The sequence below is a fragment of the Arvicola amphibius genome, chromosome 13, assembly GCF_903992535.2.
Source record: "Arvicola amphibius chromosome 13, mArvAmp1.2, whole genome shotgun sequence".
In the NCBI taxonomy this organism is placed as follows: domain Eukaryota; kingdom Metazoa; phylum Chordata; class Mammalia; order Rodentia; family Cricetidae; genus Arvicola; species Arvicola amphibius.
Genome location: NC_052059.1, coordinates 54,621,776 through 54,642,201, shown reverse-complemented (window position 1 = coordinate 54,642,201; position 20,426 = coordinate 54,621,776). Strand labels below are relative to the sequence as shown.

Genomic DNA, 20,426 nt, shown 5'->3' with positions numbered 1-20,426 from the left:
GCTTTTCAGGGCCATTTAACCCATGGTCTGTAGGTGATCCTAGCACCGTGGGGAGAGGATCCAAAGCACAGCCACAGACCAGTGCACAGTGCGTCAGAATGTCATCCCCATACAGGGAAGGTGTTTACAGCCAACAGACAAGGTCACCTAAAAGCTGTGCAAACTGCTTTAAACAGTGTCCTTTTGTATTATTTAAATAGAAGTGGGGGCTAGAGAGCTGTCTCAGGGTGTCTTCAGAGGACCTGAGTTTAGTGGCAAGCACCTTGTCCCACAGCTCGGAGCAGCCTGTAACTCTTGACTCCAGGGAATCTGGTATCCTCTTCTGGCTTCCACAGGCAGCTCCGCTCACATGCCCCTCCCCTACCCCACCCACTGTGTGTCAAGGGAGGGGGAGAATTTTTTAATTAACTGTATTAAAGTATTACACTTTATTCTGGACAGGTTAAAAAATTTGTTTTTAATTAAATTTTTCACATAACCTAAGTTGGGTATTTAGCCTCTAAGTTTATAATAAAAATTAAATGAGTCTTGTTCTCTTTTTTTCAAGCATTGAGGTGAAGTAGGGATATGATTTAGGTGTGAGTTGAAAACCAGAAGGTCCTTCATGTTTTTTTGCAGTTTTCTGCAAATTTATGTCTGTGGTAAGATGAGATTGATTCTCTTCAACTCTGAGAGAACACATTACATAACTCTGTAACTTGCAGTGTGCGTTTATCTCATGACCCTTTACCCAAGAGCAGGCAGACAGTGCTGAGGAGACATGTCAAATGTCATGCCTGTGCTTCTAGAGTCCTGCTGTCTCCATCTGGGGTGGGGAGCAGAGATGGCTTAGTGGGTACAGCAGGTGCTGCACAGGCCTGGTCTGAGTTCAGTCCCCAGAACCCACTGAAGGGTGGACGGATGAACCAGCTCTGCCGAGTTGTCCTCTAATCTCCACATGAGTGCTGTGGCCTGCACGCCTCTCCCCAGACTGTGCACACAACAGCAATAGTACAGTATAAAAGTAAGTAAATAATCGAAGTGGCTAGGGGTCCGGGAAACGGTCCGATGTTTTAAGAACATAAAATATCTGAGTTGCCCACACACCTACCTGTTAACCCCAGAGGTGTGAAGGGCAAAAACAAGAGGATCACTGGGGCTTGTGGCCACCAACTTCAATGACAGACCTTTTCACAAAGGACTATAGTAGAGACCAAGCAAGACCCAACATCATCCTCTGATCCCCCACCCATACGTGGGCAGGTGCACTTGAGCACACATTTGTGCATACAAAACACACATACATGCATGCGCACAGAGACACACAGTGGTTAGAAAAACTGTGAAAGATTGGAATCTTTGAAAATCTTTTATATTAGTTTTTGAGGTCAGGTTTTGTGTCATTCAGAATTCTTGTTTGACAGTTAGTTACAACCAGGCACTGAAGCATGTGTGTGTCTCTGATCCCTGAGGCAGAAAGATTGCTTGAGCTCAACCTATGTGGTATGGGGCTTGATGATTAGTTATTGGCCTTGATAAAAATCATCAGACTTTATTTGAATGTTGATTATAATAATGTAAAAATATTCTGTAAAGTTACCTCATAGATGTCCTGTTTACCACTTAAATTTTATTACTACTGCTTAAAACACTGGATTTGACACTCAGTGTTTTGCCGTTGTTTTAATCTGAAACAAACTTGGGCTTCGTATCTTAAGGTATGGATGGAAATAATTTTGTGTTGTAAATTAAAATGTTCTTTTCCAACTTCTGTGTTTGAAGTGAATAGATTTATCAACCCACAGACGCAAAGATTATCCTCCATTTTAATGAGCAAGGTCGCTAGCTATAGTAATATTTCTTCACTGCTTGTTCTTTCTTAGGATTTGTTAACCAGACATAAAGTGTTGGTAGCGGACTTCTTAGAGCAAAATTATGACACAGTAAGTAAAATTATTTTTAAGACTTCTTTCTTTCTCCCTCTTGTTTGTTACTCATGGCTGGCTGTTTGGATGGAACCTGCATATGTGTAGGAAATGCAGAAGGTTTGGGGCCTGAGCTGGCAGTCTCAGAGACTTCTAGTTCTAAGACCTGAGAAATAAAGGCCTGTGTCCTTCGAAGCCAGAAATTTGCAGTTCTAGAGACCTATGGCTCTGGGTTCAGATTGCCCATTGGAAGGAAGTGTGTTCAGCATAGATATCCAATCTTGTCTGTTTTGGATGGGTGTTCCCCTGTTTGGTTGTTGTTACCCCACCCTGAGTCCTAGCCCCATATATATGGTGGCTGTGGTAGAAAATGTTTCTGCAGTAGGTGGGTGTCACGAGGAAATGGAGATGGACCAAAGGAAAGGCTGAGAGAGACAGTGGGAAAGAACCGGGAGGACTCTGGCTCCACTGTATTTAGATTTTAGATTCACAGTGAACATAATTTGCCTGGTGACTATATTAATCTATAAAATGTCAAGTGTTGGTCTTCTTTTTGTTGCTGTCACAGAATATAAGAAGAATAACTTAGTTTATTTTGGAATATGGTTTCAGTCCATGGTCACTTGGCTCTGTTACTGGACTCTGTGGGTCAGAGCTTCACGGTGGAAAGCATGTGGCAATGGAAAGATGCTCACCCTGTGGCAGCCAGGAGTCAGAGGAAGAGTCCAGAGACAAAATGCACCCTTCAAAAGCATGCCCTTGGGGTTGGAGGAGATGACTCAGCAGGTTTAACATGAGGACTGGAGTTTGGGTCCCCAGAACCCACTTAAAAACTCAGATGGGCAGAGCGGAACCCCAGCAATCTCAGTGCATAGGAGACAGAAACAGATGAACAGATGATCCTTGGAACAAGCGGACTAGCCACTAGCTGAATTGGTGAACTCTTGGTTCAATAAAATACCGTGTCTCAGTATATACTGTAGAGTAATCAAAAAAGACAGCCATCAGTGTGAACATGTATACATGTACACTGCACACACACAAACATAGAGAAAGATAGATCATGACCCTTGGAGGCGTATCTCTCCGCTCCTAAAAATCCATTCAACAATGACTTCATCAAGGAATTAGTCTGTTGAAGAAACTAACACTCTTATTATTAATCATTCTTAATAGCATCACAAGCTGGGGGCCAGATTTTCAATACATGGGTTTTTAGGGAGAACCTCTGCAGCTGAGCTATAATATTTTCCCTGCGTTCAAGAGAACAAAATGTCTTATGAAATAGAATAGTGTCATGATTTTAATCTGAGCTACATACTTGTACTTTTCAATTCTAAATCAAAAGTTTTGATGGGTGTTCACATAAGCCTGTGACTCAGCCCCCTGAGGCTGTCCTGTCCCTCTCTGTCCCTTAGGTTTTTTGCTTCTGGTTGTTTGCTCCTCCAGCTATAATGTTCTCTGAATGATGCGCCCACAAATGGAGGGAAGTGGATAACAAGCTTCCCCAGCTGCTGTGCTCTGTGCTCCCAAAGGCTCTAGCCTGTGACCAATGACTACATTGAGAGGCAGGAAGATCCATGTCCCGGGGTCATGGCTTCTTGTGAGAATGGCGAAAGTTCACACAGGCCAATAGGAGTGACATGGTCGTTACCTAGCAATGGTCACCCAAGCCTCACCTGTTGACTCCTGTTGACATTATGGATTTGACAGTCCTAAGCAAGCCCTAAGTATAGTTTACTCTTTTCCCAAAGTGTGGACCTGCAGCCTCCACTCTACAGAAACAGATTTCTTTAAAATGTGTTATCTTGAAGCTTTTAATAGAGTTAGAGGATTCAAAATTATTCCATCTTTCAACTGAATTTCTGGTTTGTAGAACTAATGGTCAGCATGGATCCCATATGCCTTCAGCTCCCTGTCCTGGGCCTGTGTCCAGATGAGGAGTGAGCTGCTGAGCCCTCTGTGTGCAGCAGTGGTGGGGCTGGGTCTGAGGATCTCTGGAGGAGGGAGCGCACTCCTGCTGCAGAGGACACACTGCTGCTCTTACGGACTTCCTTTCTTCTTCTTAGGTCTTTGAAGAGTATGAGAAACTGCTGCAGTCAGAGAATTACGTGACTAAGAGACAATCTTTAAAGGTAATAACAGATTTCCTTAAGTCCTTGTAAGCTGCCATCTTGCTTGCAAACAGTGTCTACTCTGCAGAAATAAATACAGAAAAATCAGGGTCCTTCAGTTTGAGAAGTAATTCAGTGATTATGCTTTATGCTCTGATTGAGCTTTGCCGCAAAATAATGGAAGCGTCCTACTTCAGATACTTTGGAAGCAACAACATGAATGATAAGTATATGCTGAAGTCAGATGTGGAATATTTCACTAAGATGACCAAACCTAAACTGACTTAAGCAGAACCACACAGTTCTCCCCTGAGAATATTTTAGAGATGTAGAGAAAGAAGCTGGCCACAGTGACTGGGATGGGGTGACTATCAGGACAACCCAGTAAAGCCCCTAGAAATCACACCAGTGTACCTTACAACAGAAACTTCAGAATGAACCAATCCAGTGCTTCTGTTGCATCTCTGTGCAGGACACTCAAAAAAGTGGCAATTCCACAGTATAGCACACAAAACACCAATGTTTAAATTCTCCTCAATGTTTTAGTTTGGAGATGATAAACCTAATGTTTTTGCATGGGAACAGCTATGATACAGGCTTATAGCGTTGAAATGTCATGGGGCTTCTATGTTAGGGGAAGCATTTCTCCCCCCCAGGGTTGTAACTATTTTCCTGAAATGCTTTTGCCAACCGCATTGCATTGTCGGAACCCTTCTTAACAGCTAGTAATCCTAAACCAGCCGTGCAGGTTGTAAACCTTCTAACTGCTGCGCAGCTCACTTGGGGTGTCAGGATGGTGTGGTGGCCACAGGACAGGCAGCGCATATATTCTCAATATTCGATGCAATTTTAAAGTAAGGTAATGAGCTAAATCTGTTTTGTAAGACTTCTACATTTCTTCTCCTGTGGTTTGCGTTAGTCACGCTGTGTTTCCCTGTATTCATGCTGTCACTGTCCCAGCTTCTGACTTAGTTGACATCAGTTTTCAGCCAATCATTCAGCACTTGTTATTGAGGTCCCCTTGCATAGAAATCAATGAAAGGTGATCCATTTAGAGAAACTTCGTCCTGTTCCGGAGCTCCTCATATTGAGGCCAAGGAACTGACCTTAGGCAGAGCGGTGACCTCAAAACTGTGTTGTACTATGTCCAGAGAAGTGCTGAAGCCCCCTGCTTAACTGCCACTACTGAAAGTTCTGAGACGAGGAATCTTTGTGTTTAGTTGTGAGCTCCACTGGATAGCTCCAAACCTGTGCTCTCATCAATGGCCCTGGTTAAACAGAAACATCTGAATGTGGAAAAGAACTTGTGGGGATGAATGGGGCTTAATAGGAGGGAGATGAGAGTAGGGGCTAAAAGCATCAGGAATGTATCACACACAGAATTGTCACAGAGCAAATTTAATTAGCAAGAAAATTAAGATGTGCCCCACTGTCATAGCTTTAGATCTATATAAGGGGCAGAAGGACAGCCAAGGAACTATAGGAGAGAGGCGCTGGAGGGGAGGGGCCACTGGAATAGTAAAGAAAGATGAGAGTACCCTAAGACCAGCTTGAGAGCTGACTCGGAGCAGTGGTTCTCAGCCTGTGATCACAGCCCCTTTGGGAGCTGAACAGACCTCTCATGGGGTTCGCATGTCAGAAACCTACACTGTGATTCATAACAGTAACAAATATACAGTTATGAAATATGAGGGAGAATAATTTTATGGTTGGGGGTCACCATGACATGAAGAACTGTATTAAAGAGTCACAGCATCATAGGAAGGGTGAGAACCACTGCCTCTGATATTTCCCAAGTCCCTCTTTGTTTGTTTGTTGAGACAGGGTTTCACTGTGTAACTCTGCTGTCCTGGAACTTGCTTTGTAGACCAGACTGGCCTCGAAACTGGCCTCGAATTTACAGAGATCCGCCTGCCTCTGCCTCCCAAATTGCTCAGCCTCAAGTCCCTGTTTTCTATGTGAGTCTGACAGATACTGAGCCAAAGTAGAGTTTTTGTGACACTAAGTGATTGAACCAAATTAAAAGAGGAAAGATGAGGGTCTTTGAACTTTAGTTCTGGTCTTAAAATTTTATCCTCAAACCATTTTCAGCAATCACCAGAAACCAGACCAAACTTTTCCTGTCTCTGAGACCTCAGGCCCAGTCAGAAAGCTCTCCCTCTAGCCTGTCTTGCCCTTTCTTTCTAGCAGATTGTCTCCCCACCCACCTCTCCATTTCTTTTCTCCAGCTGGCTTTTCCCCATCTTGTCCTCTTTTCCTGTCCGTATTTATTTTAATAGGTTAGAACAGAGCCTTACTTGTTGTAAGAACATACTGGCTTGTTTATTTGTTAATTTTTTATAGTATGGGGTGGAACCCAAGGGCCTGGGTCAACAAGCACCACTGAGCTACATCCCTGCCCAGAAGTATGAACTATAGGTATTTGTTCAATTAATCAAACTAATTCTTAAGTAAATATTGCTAGTCATTAACCCTAGAATTCACCTTCCTCAGAGTTCAGTCTCCGGATGGCTCCAACAATGTTCTGTTGGTAAAGCTAGGATTGGAGGGCTTAAGAGACTGGTTCCAACAGTGCACATCTGCACCCAAGAGTAGAACCTACCCATCCAGCACCTGAGTGATGATGTGGGATTCCCCCCGTATGCTGTGGTTACCATTAATGAATAAAGAAAACTGGCTTGGCCTGATAGGGTAGACCAGAGGTAGGTGGGGAAAACTAAACTGAATGCTGGGAGAAGGAAGGCGGAATCAAGAGAGAATCATGTAGCCCCACCGCAGACAGATGCCAGGACTTTACCCGGTAAGCCACCGTCATGTGGCAATACACAGATTAATAAAAATAGGTTAAATTCATATATAAGAGTTAGCCAATAAGAAGCTAGAGCTAATGGGACAAGCAGTGATTTAATTAATACAGTTTCTATGTGATTATTTCAGGGCTAAGCAGCCAGGAACCAACTAGTGGCCTCCTTCCAACAGAGTGATGGACAGCAGAGTGGGCAAGAAGTTCTCTGTACTTGTTGCCTCAGTGCCCTTCCCCTGCTCAGACGTCCACTTCAGGCCTGGAGCAGACTTTTGTACCTAGTTCAGAAACACCTGTAACTCTCCCTTTCCTACTGATTTACAAATGCTCCTGTGTACCCAAGAGTATTGTTTGCTGTTCTTCATTAATCTCCCGAGACTTGCTTTTCTTGTCCGAATTCCTTTCTAGACCAGGTATCTCAAATTTGGCGGACACACATGGTAAAGTAGAACATTGCCTGGATGGGACGGGGAGGAGCAGACCAAAGTGTGTGTCAAAATGCAGAGCTAGGAAAGGGTCCTTCAAGGCAAGTTGGCTTCAGTGTGCAGGGATGCTGCTGAAAAAGTGCCGCGTCTGCCACCCTTGCAAGGGAGCCGAAGCGCGGTGGACTGAACTGGTCCACATGTCAGCGTCAAGCTTTCTCAGCGTTGCTGGCTCCCCTCTCAGAGAAAAGCGCTACTCTGGGGAGCTCTGCTGATGCCAGCGTGATTTTTCCTTTGAGGAACTAGATGTATGGTCACAGTAGCTGCTGTCCCAGTAACCACATTTACAAATACGGTCCCTGTAGGTTGTGTCTGTGATGTCCCCTAGAAGTGAGATAGTTGCAGGGGCAAACAGCTTCATCATATAAACAGGCTGAAGTGCTAAGTCACTTTCTGGTTCCAAAGCGTTGGCTACCCGCTGCCTTCCGTCAACCATGTTCTAAAGCTTCCTGGACTTTCTTGGTCTCGGGATGCTTAGACTCAGGAGCCAAGAAAAAGTAATTAAGAGAGAGATTCCTTTCCCTCGTGTGCTGGAGCTTAGGAACTTATTTCTGACCTTCTTCAGAAGCCTGGCATTTAATTACTAGCAAGAAAGATTGTAATTAAAAAGAAGCTTGGTGGACTTTTTTGGCGCTTTGGTCAATTTCATTAAAACAGCACATTTTGGAGGAGAACCTCTTAATCACACTAGCTACATGATTAAGTAAAATGCGGATGTGTTCCATTTCCTTAGAACAATGCTGCTTTGTGATGTGTTGTGTGGCACTGCAGTGCCCACCATTGCCCTTGTCACCACTAATTCACGTAGATTGACAGCTAATGGCCAAAAGACTTTAAAAAACTAAACATATTGTTCACATGTTAATTAACACAAAGCTTGAATAAGCATGGCCCCCCAAATAGAAGAATAGAGAAATATTTATTGCCCTGCAGCACTTAGGAGAACACGGGAGTCATTCCAAAGTAATGTTGGGTTAGAGATATAAGCTACGCATATTCATGAATATCCATGTAGGAAATCACTTTAGGAGTGGGGTTACTACTGAGCATGCTCAATTAAAAAATGCATTCCTGAACATGCTTATTTTAAGGAAAGCTAGTAATAGTGGTTTTTGGAACACATTGAGCTCAAGGTCATAGATATTTTGTGTATCTGGAGACACAGGGCCATGAGCGTGCTGTGCGAGTGCTCCCCCACCTAGCTGTACTCCCACCCTTCGTTTTTCAAGACAGGGTTTCCTCACGGAGCTTAGGCTGGCCTTGAACTTGTTTCCTGTCTCCACAGCTGGGATTTTTAAGTGCACCACACACACCTGGCTAAAGTTGTAAGCTTGTATGAGCAGAAAATAAAATTGGAGTGACTTAATCCAATTGAAGTCATAAATGGAACCTCAACAAATCCATACTTGAAGAATCGGTGTGTAAATTTTTATGGAAAAATTTTTATAGTATACTTATTGTATGTAGTATGGGGGCTTAATAAAGATTAATTTACATACCAGTATATCATACACTTTGAACATACTCATTTTCTCTCTCCTTCCTCTAATCCCCTCATTTTCCCCATTCTTGACTTTTCATCTGCATAGCATATGTGCATACAGGTGATTTTATGTGTCTGTATAAATGGGAGAAAACAGGTGATTTTTGTCTTTCTGATCTGTTTTGCCTAGTGTGGAGATCTCCAGTTGTTAACAACTTACTTCATTCTTCTTTATGACTAAATGAAACTCCACCGTAGGGGGGATTTTGTAGTTCAGTTGGTAGAATCTTTGCTTAATGTGCACAAAACTCTGGATTCAGTCACCAAAAACACATAATCCAGATGTTATGACACACGCCTGTGATCCTAACACTAGGGAGGTAGATCAGAATTTTCAAGGTCATCCTAACTAACTAACGTAGTATGTTCTAAGCAGCCTGGGCTATGTGAAACATTTCTCAAAAAAATCAATTGTATATGTATATCATATTTTCTTCATTATGTACCGAATAGAAGAATACACTCTGTATAGACTCACCAAAGATCCCAGGTAGCCAAAGCTAAAGAATAGCCCGAGTAAGAGGAAGGAAGCCAGAGGAATCATCGTACCAGATTCCAAGTTATTCTGAAGAGCTATCATAATGACAACAGACACGTGGACTCATAGAATGGGAGAGCAGAGAAAGAAACAGAGCCACACAGTTAGAGATAAAATGAAATAAAGCCACGTGGTTAGAGATCCCCCTTGCTACTTGTATCATTTTGTGTCACGGTTGTTTTCCTGTGTGTGCCGGGTAGAAAGGTAGATAGCTTTAGTGCTGGAAAGCAGTTGCTAGCTTGACTGTCAGGGCTGCTTTATCTTGAAGGCTGAAGAGCCCTTTGCCCTAAATTAGTTCAGGAAGGCGACACTCTTGTCTCCCTCTCAGGGGTGGCTTGGAATGAGAACGTCTCATATAGATTCAGGATACAATATTTGCTTATTTTTGGCCTTGGGTCAGGTTTTATTAATAAAAGTCAGTGGTTTTAAAAACATATATTGCACCAGGCTGTGGTGACACACCCCTAACACCACTACCTCAGCAGAGGCAGACAGATTCAGCACCCCTCCTCTGATCTCTAGGCACCACTCATATATACACTACATATGCATACAATCAGGCAAAACACTTACACATAAAATAAAAGGACATCTGATTTTTTTTACAAAATTAAGTCAAGATAAAATAAGACTTCCTTAACATGAAAGCCTTTCAGCAAACCAGAAAGTGCGTTCGTTTTGCTATCAGTTTTGTTACTTGTTGTTCCCTAGAGCAGTACATGGCTGGGAAGCAAGGTGATGGACGCAGATGTGGATCAGGCTGTCTCTTAGTATGCTTGAGCAGTGAGGGACTGAAAAACTGCTTCAAGAACTAGCAATCAATAATAATAATAATTTCGTAGCCAAGCCATACGAAGCTTATCGAAATAGCAACAATACCATTTTCAGGCCTGACTGGTTGATTGTTGTTTCTTTATCTCTTGGTTTGGTTGTTTTGGTTATGTGTTTGTGTTTGTTTGAGATAGGGTCCCCACTGTGCTTACTGGTCTGCAGCTCACGGGCTCAAGTGCTCTTCCTGCCCTCCACCTCCCGAGTAGCTGGGGCTGCAGCAGGCGCTTGCTGTGCCTGGCACACACCTGTCATTTACGCTGTTTCACGACTCTTCACGCCAGCCTTGGGTTTTGATTCCATCCTGGTGAGCTATATTTGAAGAGTCGAATAACGGCTTTGGCTTTTGTGTCTTGCAGCTGCTAGGCGAGCTAATCCTGGACCGCCACAAATTTTGCCATTATGACCAAGTACATCAGCAAGCCAGAGAACCTGAAACTGATGATGAATCTCCTGCGAGACAAAAGTCCCAAAATCCAGTTTGAAGCCTTCCATGTCTTTAAGGTAAAGAGCTGATACCTGACTGTGTTTTTCTTCAGCTGTGAAATGGCAAAGTATCTGCTTTTTCCTTTACTTTACTTGGGAGAAAATTAGATAATTCTTTTTGTTTTGCAAATTTAGATTATATTCTTCCACTAATCTAATTGCAGAAAACCATTGCTCAGTTCTAGCCACAACTGGGCAAATTAAGATTGCCTCTGGTCTTTACATATAACTTTAGAGAAGTTTGACATCTGCAGCAAGCTGACCTAACTGCAGAGGGTCTGCCTTCCAGTATCGTGCAGTAAGATAAGCAGTTGTTTTCAAATTAAAATCCACTGAAAAGTAAATGATGTTTGACCTGCCTGGTTAAAGGCCTTTTTAGTGTTCACTAGAAGCCAAGAAGATGGGAAACTCAGCAAGGCCAAGCTTTGTGGCTCCGCCCACCATACTTAGCAGCTCAGTGCTTCCCTCATAGGGCCGGAGAGATGGCTCATAGGTTAGAGCACGGGCTGCTCTTCAGAGGACCAAAGTCAGATCCAGTACCCATATGTGGTTGCTCACTGCCATCTGTAATTCCAGGTCCAGGGGATTTCATGCCTCTGGTCTCTGAAGGCACCTGCAGTCATATGAACATGCCCATATGCAGACACCACATACCTATACATAATTAAAAATAATAAAAGTAATGTTTAAAAAAGAAAGACTTATTTTCCCCACATTACTGCAAGTGTGATCCGAGATTAGCTAGAATGGAAGACCTAAGTGCTGCCTTCTGCCTTCGCCAGTCTCCTCTCTGACCCCATGGGGATGTCTTGAGGCTGGCACCCAGCTCCCAGGGCTCGTTTGTTACTCCTTTAGAAATGGGGGTCTTTTTTTCTAACATTGAGTAATAAAACTATCTCCTGGAAGTTTTAGATAATAAACTTAAATATATACAGATAGAAGGTAAAAGTTAGTTTGTAATCCCGTACTCCTAACTACTGTGGACATATTTCCTTCGGCTGTATTGACATTATCCCCCTAATACATCCTAGCTCATCACATCATGCTGTGCCATCCGTGAACGTTTTGTGCCATGTGTCGTGTCGGAACAGCAGGCATCCTCCTTAGTCACCAGGCATTTTTATTCTGGTGTGAATGGGCCTGAGTGGTGGCATAACTAGTTCCATTTCTCACTGCTGGAAGGTGTGCTGCAGTTCACACCCTGCATCTGGCCAGCTTTTGCCAGTTTCAGGTTGTTTCTCAAAGTTGATGTGTAGAGTAGGACATAAAAAGCTCAGCGAGCTCCAAGAATTTTTGGTCTTAAAAGTGTATATCCAGGACAGAGTTCTTTGTCTTTTAGTGGAGAGCACAGCAGTTTATAAGGCTGTAGTCGCTTTGACAAGTTAGAAACTTAGTATTTCTGCTACCAGATATTTTCCAAGAAGCCAACTAGAATAATTAAATATTAACTTAAAATTTTATTTATTTCCCACAATTGACAAGCTGATTTTTTTTTTAATTTGAAAACTTGACTCTGTCTAGATTTATACATTTGCAGGCACAGTCTTATAGCGTGTGTTTGAGAAATGGAGAGGCACAGAGGAAAGGAGTGGGGGGACAGGGGAGGTGTCCAGCAGTTGCACTGTGGTTGGAAGCAGGCCAGGCTGGCGATGTACAGCTTGTGTGACATCTTACGCTACACTCTTCTCTGTGTTAGCACTGTCTCCTGAACAGTAAACACACAGCGAAACAAAGAGTGAGCGTTGTGGTTCCGGGAAAACTCCCGAGTGCAGAGAGTGGCGGACGTGCCTCAGACTCTCCTGAGGAATGACAGCACAGAAAGCTGTGTGCCAGGCACTCTGTGCCTCATTTTGTTCAGAATGCATGAATATAGAAAGATTTAGTGTGTCGCCAACCAGAAATGGCCTGCTCCCCATCCTCGGACAATCCAAATTTTATTCCCTAATTAGTGGACAGAGTAGGAACATTTAAAAATAGTTGACCACTGTTTACTTGTGTGTGAGAATTGGGCCAACCCTGCACCTCAGCTTTTTCTTTCACTCAAGTATGGCTTGTTTACTTCCCAAAAATAATGCTTTGCTATTTAGAAAAGCTAAAGTCCCAGACCTTTTCCATTCTTATGAACAGTTGCCCCTCCCCAAAGGGTCCTCGGTAGAGCTGCAGAATCCAGGGCGGGCTCCTGGGAAGGCCTCCACAGGCCGACACTGCCGGTTCCACTACCTGGACTGTGCAGCCGCAACATGGAAGTGCTGGGGTGAGAGTCAGGAGCAGCCGTCTGGGCTGTGCACCAATGCCAGTGGAAGGCATGGGCATATCCACCTGCTTTCTTATTTGAAAATGAAGTGCTTAAATTAAAAGCGAAGTTACTGGGCTCTGAGGCCTGAGTCTTTGGGTCCTTGCTGTCCCAGAAAAGAACTCGAGCCACTGTTAGCTCACCTCTCCCCACTCCATTCCTTCCCAGTTTTCCCCCAATAACACTTCCCACCAAACATTGAGAGGGGTTTGCCCATGGCATGGACTGACCCCTAAAGCCACTGGGACTCAGATATGGCCAGTGACAAGACTCAGGCCCCCAGTTACCACAAACAGACACATATTTGAAAACGTCAGGAAACAGAAGCCAGCCTGACAGTCCAGCTGAAAGTTAGTGCCACAGCGCCTCTGGACAGGGAGTAGCTTCCCTACCAGTCGCTTTGGAAGGAATGCCAGACCGTAGGTCCAGCTGCTGAAGAACCAGCATGAATCACTCACTTCCTTGAGGACAGCTTTCCCCAGAACACCTGCTCTGCTGGCAGCAGCTTCCAAGGACATTCCTGGGCTAAGTGAGCTTGAGGACTGGCAATGATTTACTACACATCCCATATTGTAACAGTACCTGAAGGCGTGTGTATTTGGGTGTGGTGGTGCATACCTGACTGTCTTAGCTCCTCCAAAGGCTGAGACAGGACAGTTTGCCTGAGTCCAGGTGTTTGGCGCCACCCTAGGAAGCTAGTAAGATTGCCTCAAAACACACGAACTGTTTATAGTACTGCTGGTTTAATGTTCAAGGCATGCTTTTTAAACAGTGAGTGTTCGTCTTTGCGCTGTCCTCATTTGGTGTTGCTTGACTCCATTCAGTTATTAACACAAGCAGAGCAGGGAAATGAGAACGTGCAGTCAAGACGCTGCTTCTTTCCTATTTAAACATGCTTCCCTTAAGAGTAGTCATAAAAGGTTTTCTTTGCAGTGTGTGTGTGCGTGTGTGCGAGAGAGGGTGGGAGAGAGAGAAGAGAAACAGACAGAGAGAGACAGAGAGAGAGAGAGAGAGAGAGAGAGGATTGATTTAAGAGAAACAAAAAGTATAAAGTCGGGTAGAGAGGATCTGGGAAGATTGGTGGAGGGGGAAAACAAGTTCAAAATATATTTTATAAATTTTTCAATTAAAAAAAGAAATTCCTAACATGAAAGTATAGTGTGCAGCTTAGTAGGGTTCTGCTGGTGTGTGAAGTTCTCAGAGCGTCCCAAACCATTTTTAGGAGAATAAAGAAAAGTGAAGCCTATATTTAGTACCTGTAATACAGAATAAGGAAAATAACCATTTTTCTCTGTACTGGAAACTGAGCCCAGGACCTCCTGCATGCTTAGCTATTACTCTACAACTGAATAGACGTCAGCACTAGAAATTTCGGTTGCTTTTGATTATAATTTGAGATGGATGGCTCATCTCCTACATTATTTCCCTCAGTTTGTGTGGGTCTCCAAGATGTATCTGAATACCTACTATCAAGGCCTAGTGCCAGCATTGCATCGTCTGTGTTGGTCAGTGCTTTCCCCAGCGGAGCATGCCTCTCACCCTCTTAAAGTTAGGCAGGTGGAGGACCCCTCATTTGTGGCTGAGGAAGCTGTTAGTGTGGGAGGTTCAAGGACACATTTACTAGCATACATTCTGCCACTGAGCCTCATCTCCTAGCTGTGGGGCTTTAGTGTGCCACTGGGTATTTGGAAACAACTATGTGGTTTGGTGACAATTAAGAAAGGAGATAAATAATAATGTAGTCAGCAATTACTGTGTGGGGAGTGCTGCCAAATGTATGTAAGCAGGAATGGCATCTTTAATCCTTCTCAGAAACTCCGTAATGTTTTGACAATAAGCTTGCGGGAAAAACTACTGCTGCCACAGCATTGAGCAGGTCATGGGAACGCCGTGCTGAGCTACATATTGTCATTGATGTAGACTCTTTGTTGATAGGAGGTAGGTTGGTGGTGGGGGCGCACAGTAGATGTGACTGCTGCTGGGTGTAGGGCTTCTTTGGGGTGACAAAAGTATCTTAAAGTTGAATGTGTTGACACACAATTCCATGAACATACTAGAATTCATTGGGAATATATTTTTTAAATGGACAGACTACATGATATATGAATTATGTGTCGATATGATTGATTCTAAAAACTTTAAAACCGTAAATGCTTGCAAGTCATTAGAAAGCTTCATATCCATTCAACAGGACTTGCAAGGCTTGATTATATGAGTCAAATTGATGTATTCAATATCTCTGTAAGTAAATTCTTAGAGACACCAAGGGGACAATATGAATGAAAGCTGGAAAACTTCAGAAGGAAGGTCAGAGGCACTCCTTTTCCCTTGACCTGCTCTTTGCTTTTGAAGCTGTTTTACAGAAGAGTGTTGTGACCTATACCTCCTTTCCCTCTCCTTGCTCTTGTCTGTGGGCGAGAGCAAGCACTTTAAACCAAAGGCACGATCTGCCTGCGTGTGGCACAGCGCTGGCATGACACCAGCAGTAGCCATCGCCTGTATCGCCTGTATCAGTGCTCTAAGCCTCACCTAGAGAGCACAGCAAGCAGTCTCTCCCCCACCCCACCCTACCCCAGACCTGTAATGATGAGAGCCTACGGCACATACACGTCAGCTAGCCAGTTCCCAGTGAGCCCGCCCTGGCTTTGTTCAAGTGGAGACCAGTTTGAGTATACAGAGACTCTGTGTTGAAGGTCTGTAATGGCTTGTAATAGTTGCTGCTCCAGCTGACCAGGAAGATCATGAGTTCAAGACCTGCCTGGGCTATAGAATGCTTTCAGGAGCAGCCTGACCAATGTCCCAAAAAGTAAAACAGGGCTGGCATATGTGTGACTAAAGGCAGACGGCTGGACTATAATGTGTGAGGTGTCACCTTCAACCCCTGGTACCACAAAAACAAAACAAAACAATAAAAATGCAGAATGATAGAACAGAGTACAGACCAGTGGTAAAAAAAAATGCAAGCTCAGTTTTCTTTAAGATTGAAAGACTGCATAAGCCTTTCTTCATAGAGAATCTGTCTGAGTGGAGGAGTTTAGAGGACTGAGTTAGATTGTTTATTGTGGTGCTGGGATGGAAACCCCCCGCCACTGAGCTGCTCTGCTTATTTACATGTGTCATTTCCTGGTTGCTCTCCTCATCACAACGAGGAGCGCAATGACAGAACAGTGTCAGTTCCCAGCCCGCTGGCCTCTCTGCCACCCTCGCTTCCTGTCTGTGCTCAGGGAAGCCTCGTCATCCATGGCTATGGGCACCTCCCTTGTAGAGCTTGGCCAAGTCATTCTTAACAGAAGCAGCTAGCTGTCTCTAAGATCAGTTTGTGTGTGTGCGTGTGTGTGTGCGTGTGTGTGTGTGTGCGCGCGCACGCGTGTTTGTGTGCTGTGCGTGTGTGTGTGTGTGCGTGCGTGCCGTGCGTGCTGTGCGTGGTGTGTGTGTGTGTGTGTGTGTGTAAGAATGGTCTACTTTATTTTTACTTCTTTGGAATGGACTTGTACATGGGCAGCTCTGTGGTCACATGTACAAAGTCCTCCTGTGCCTCATCAGCTCCATCCTTCCTGGTGAAAAAAAATTTGGATGAGATCAGTGAAGGTGTATGCAAGGTTTAATATTCATAAGAAGCTGTCAAATCTAAAATGAAGAATAAAATATTTTGTTTCCTGAATTAAATATTGAATGTGGCTACTGCCTTTTCTCTGTGCTTGAAAAACTCCCATAATTACATTTCTGAGACCTGTCATGTAAACTGAGGATACAGGCCATGAGACAGCAATCCAAAACACAACAGGCAGTTTTCATGTGTTTACGTTGGTTTAGCGGTACTTTGAAAATCGCATGTATTTTAGGATGGGAGCTCCAACAGCTATTCTGTACACATCAGTCAGCATTGAGTTTCCACCCTGAGGTCTCCTATACGTCAACTTGTGATCCTGCCACCCCACCAGTTAAAGCCTTAGACAGGACAGTGGCAATGTGGAGAGTCTAGTGACCAACTGCCTTCTGAACAGAGGGGCTCGGGAGTCATCAGCAGAACTATATGGGACAATGATGAAGCTTGCAAGCCTCCTGACCGTTTCTGCAGGTTTGGGTCCAGGGTGTGGCTCTAGAAGTTCCTCAGGCATGCCTGCCTGGTTTGTCCAGAGCGCTAGTCCTCTCTCTTTTGTAAGTAGAGCTTTGTGAGTTATTTCTGTAGTTCCCACAGAATTCCAGGCCGTTTGTAGTGAGAACTTCAGCAGCTCTCCTATAAACAAACGTCAGCCAGAAAGACCAGAGCGTGACTGGTGATTCCTACCATACTCACAGGTATTGTGTGAACAGCAGGCATTTGTGTGACAGTGTAAACAAGACTGGAACACCTTTTCTGTAAGTAACAATTTTAGTTTATTGTAGCAAAAGCCATGTCTTTTAAAATTCACATGTTGACTGTTTGAAAGGCAGAGCTCAGTGCTTAGAGTTGTCACCCCCACAGGTTATGTCAGGGTGTTCCAGCACCCCAGAAGGGAACCCTGTGCACTAGGCAGCCTCTCCATTCCTTCTCTCCGCTACACTTGGAAAGCCACAGGCTGCTCTTCACTCTGGATCCACCTGTCCTGACAGTTGTGTACCTGGAGTCAGATCCATGTTGTGTCTTGTTCAGCACATTATTCCTTGTGATGCCCATGGCAGGGCTCCATGGCGTGGGTATCATTCATCAGTTGGTGGGTACTCGGGCTGTTAACACTTGGCTGGTGACTGCTCTCGCGGTCAGCCACTGAGCACAGGTGTTATTTGGACATTCCTTTTGCCTGTGTTGACAGCATGCTTTGGTCACACGGTCACTCGCTGCTTAGCTGACCAGGTAGATGCCAGACTTTTCCGTGGCAGCGCAACTATGTGCATTCCAGTTTGCAGTGTCTCCTGTGCTCGGCACACCGTTTTCCTGTTTTATATTTCATGTGCCTGTACACCCTACGGCAGTGTGGCCTGCATTGCCCTATCTCTTTTCTTGTGGTATTTACTGGTCAGTTATTCCTCTTTAGAGAAAGCTCTACTCAAGTTCTTTGCTCCGTGGATAGATTGTGCCTGGTTGAGTTACATAGTTCAGATGTGAGATCTATGACTTGCAGATACTTTCTCCCACCCTCCTAACAGGGTCCTTTATAGCGAAAGAGTTAACTTCAGTTGCCGCTCCTCTGATGGGTAGGGTTCACGAGTTGTGTCCTGTAGTCTTCTCCAAATGTCCTAGTACTCTTATATTTTAGTCCTTTAGTTCATTTGAATAATTTTTTGTTTTAGGGTGTGAGGTGAGGACCCCAAGCTTTATTCTGTTAATTTTTTTTAAATTGAAAAAGTATTTGAACTTTGTCAAATTCTGAAATAATTGAGATGAGCGTTGTGGTTTTCCTGCATTTCACTCAGTGAGACATCAGCTTCCTAGGGCATGACAGAGTACTAAAGAGCGGAATATATTCTACTCCCACTCTGCAGACCAGAAGTCCAAGTCCAGTGGGGTCGATTTTTTGGAAGGCTTCGAGGAGGAATCCTTACGTCCTCTCTCCTACCTTCTGGTGCTTGCCAGCAGTCTTTCCTCGTGGGCACATCACTTCCATTCCTCTCTGTGCCCATGCACCTCTGTATCTGAAATTCCTGTACCAGTTCGTGACATTGGGTCCCTTAACCCAGTATGATGTCATCTGAGCCTGCTGATGAATGAATCTGTAACGTTCATGTTGCCATAGAAAATGACACCATCCGTGCTGAGGGTTGGGCTGTAAATGAGTCTGGATGGGGAACACAGTACCTCTGTGGTTTCGATGTCTTACGGGAACTACGTTCCACTTGGTGCTCTGTATGACTCTGTTAATTGCCTTTTCATTCATAAGGATATTGGCTTTGAGAGCTCTCTTCCTTGTTTTGTCTGGCTTTATGTCAAGGCATGCTGTCCTCATTGAATGGGCTAGGAATGCTCCTCCTTCTTTGAAGAATTTGAGAAACACTACATTCATTTTTTTTCTTTAAATGTTCGATAGAAATTTTAACAGTGAAAGTCAGCTGGCCTGGGCTTTTTCTTTGTTGTGGGTTTTGGTTACTGACTTGATCTCTTATAATAGGTTTGCTGAAATTTTCTATTTCTTGAGGAATTTAAATATCTTTCTTAGCTATCTGTGGTGGTTAATATCGCTTGTCTACTCGACAGGACCTAAATAATGGAAGAGACAAGGCTCTGGGCACGTCTGTGAGGAACTACCTAGATCATTTTGCCTGAGGTGGGAAGCCCCACCTTAAATGTCGGCAGTGTCTTCCTGTGGGCTGGAGTAAGGGACTGGGTGAGGAGGGGCCAGGAGCGCTGGCCTCGTGCTCTCTGCGGCCTCCACACAGAGACCAGGAACTAGGCGTTAGCTTTGGTCTCGGTCAAGTTGCTAGCAGTGCACCACTCCTAAGTTTAACCTTTCAGAATCAGCTCCTAACAGTCTAGGCAGAGTCCTGTCAAGGTGCTTCATCATCTCAAGAGCCAGTTTCTGGCTTTAGTTATTTCTCTCCTCTGTCTTCGCTTTTTTGTTTATTATTGCTTCGATTCACTGGCTTTCCTGTTTCTTAAAGTGTGAAGTTGGCTCTCTTCAGAATGTAGGGCATTTACAGCCACGATTTGCCTGCCTAGTGCTGTTTCTCATATTTTCATTTGTGGTAACCAGGAGGCCAAAGCCTTGTCACCTTATGTCCCTGGACCTGCTGGGTAGAAGTCTCAGGAGCCTCTTCCTGGCCTGTTGTGGGCCCCTGACCTTCCAGGGATTGGGTAACTGTGGGTAGCAGTGCTAGAGACTTGTTTCTCATCATGAACATAAGGACCAGGGAGACCATGGCCTTCTCAGGGACCTGTGCTGCTTCCTCCTGCTGAGGGACGCAGATGCCCCCAAGGCTGGTGACGGGGGAAACAAGCAACAAAACTATTGAGTCATGTTCCTGTCCACTGGCGTGTGAATCATTCCAGAAAGACATGGCTCAAATGTTTCCTTCTGTTTTAGGTGTTCGTGGCCAGCCCTCACAAAACGCAGCCTATGTGGAGATTCTATTAAAAAATCAGCCCAAACTCATTGAATTCTGAGCAGCTTCCAGAAAGAAAGGACAGATGACGAGCAGTTTGGCTGACGAGAAGAACTACCTGATTAAACAGATTCGAGACTTGAAAAAAGCAGCCCCGTCTGAAGGATGGCCCCCTGCCTGACAGCTGTTTGTCTCCCTTGCCCAGTGTGTACAATGCTTGTTTCAAACCAGTTCTATTCTTGGGGAGGCTTTGGATGGTGCCTGTTTTCCTCAGCTGATTGTTCAGGTAAGATGGACTATAAAACATTGAATGGAAAAAAAAATCAATCTAGAAATAATATATTCCTTTTAACTCAAATCTCTGATTGCTTACTATGGAATCAGCCATTATATTAAAACATTGATCAAAGCAAGTGTA

At 44.2% G+C, this 20,426-nt stretch overlaps 1 protein-coding gene across 1 annotated transcript in view; it reads left to right on the top strand.

The window, feature by feature from the left end:
• The window catches only part of Cab39l (calcium binding protein 39 like), a 104,666-nt gene extending 84,477 nt beyond the window's left edge, over positions 1 to 20,189 (top strand). The window contains 8 exon segments of the mRNA XM_042054083.1: positions 1,863 to 1,922; positions 3,974 to 4,039; positions 10,572 to 10,601; positions 10,603 to 10,716; positions 19,990 to 20,020; positions 20,023 to 20,064; positions 20,067 to 20,107; positions 20,109 to 20,189. Of these exon segments, the coding sequence (XP_041910017.1) occupies positions 1,863 to 1,922; positions 3,974 to 4,039; positions 10,572 to 10,601; positions 10,603 to 10,716; positions 19,990 to 20,020; positions 20,023 to 20,064; positions 20,067 to 20,107; positions 20,109 to 20,189 (465 nt within the window).
• The last annotated feature ends 237 nt before the right edge of the window (positions 20,190 to 20,426 follow it).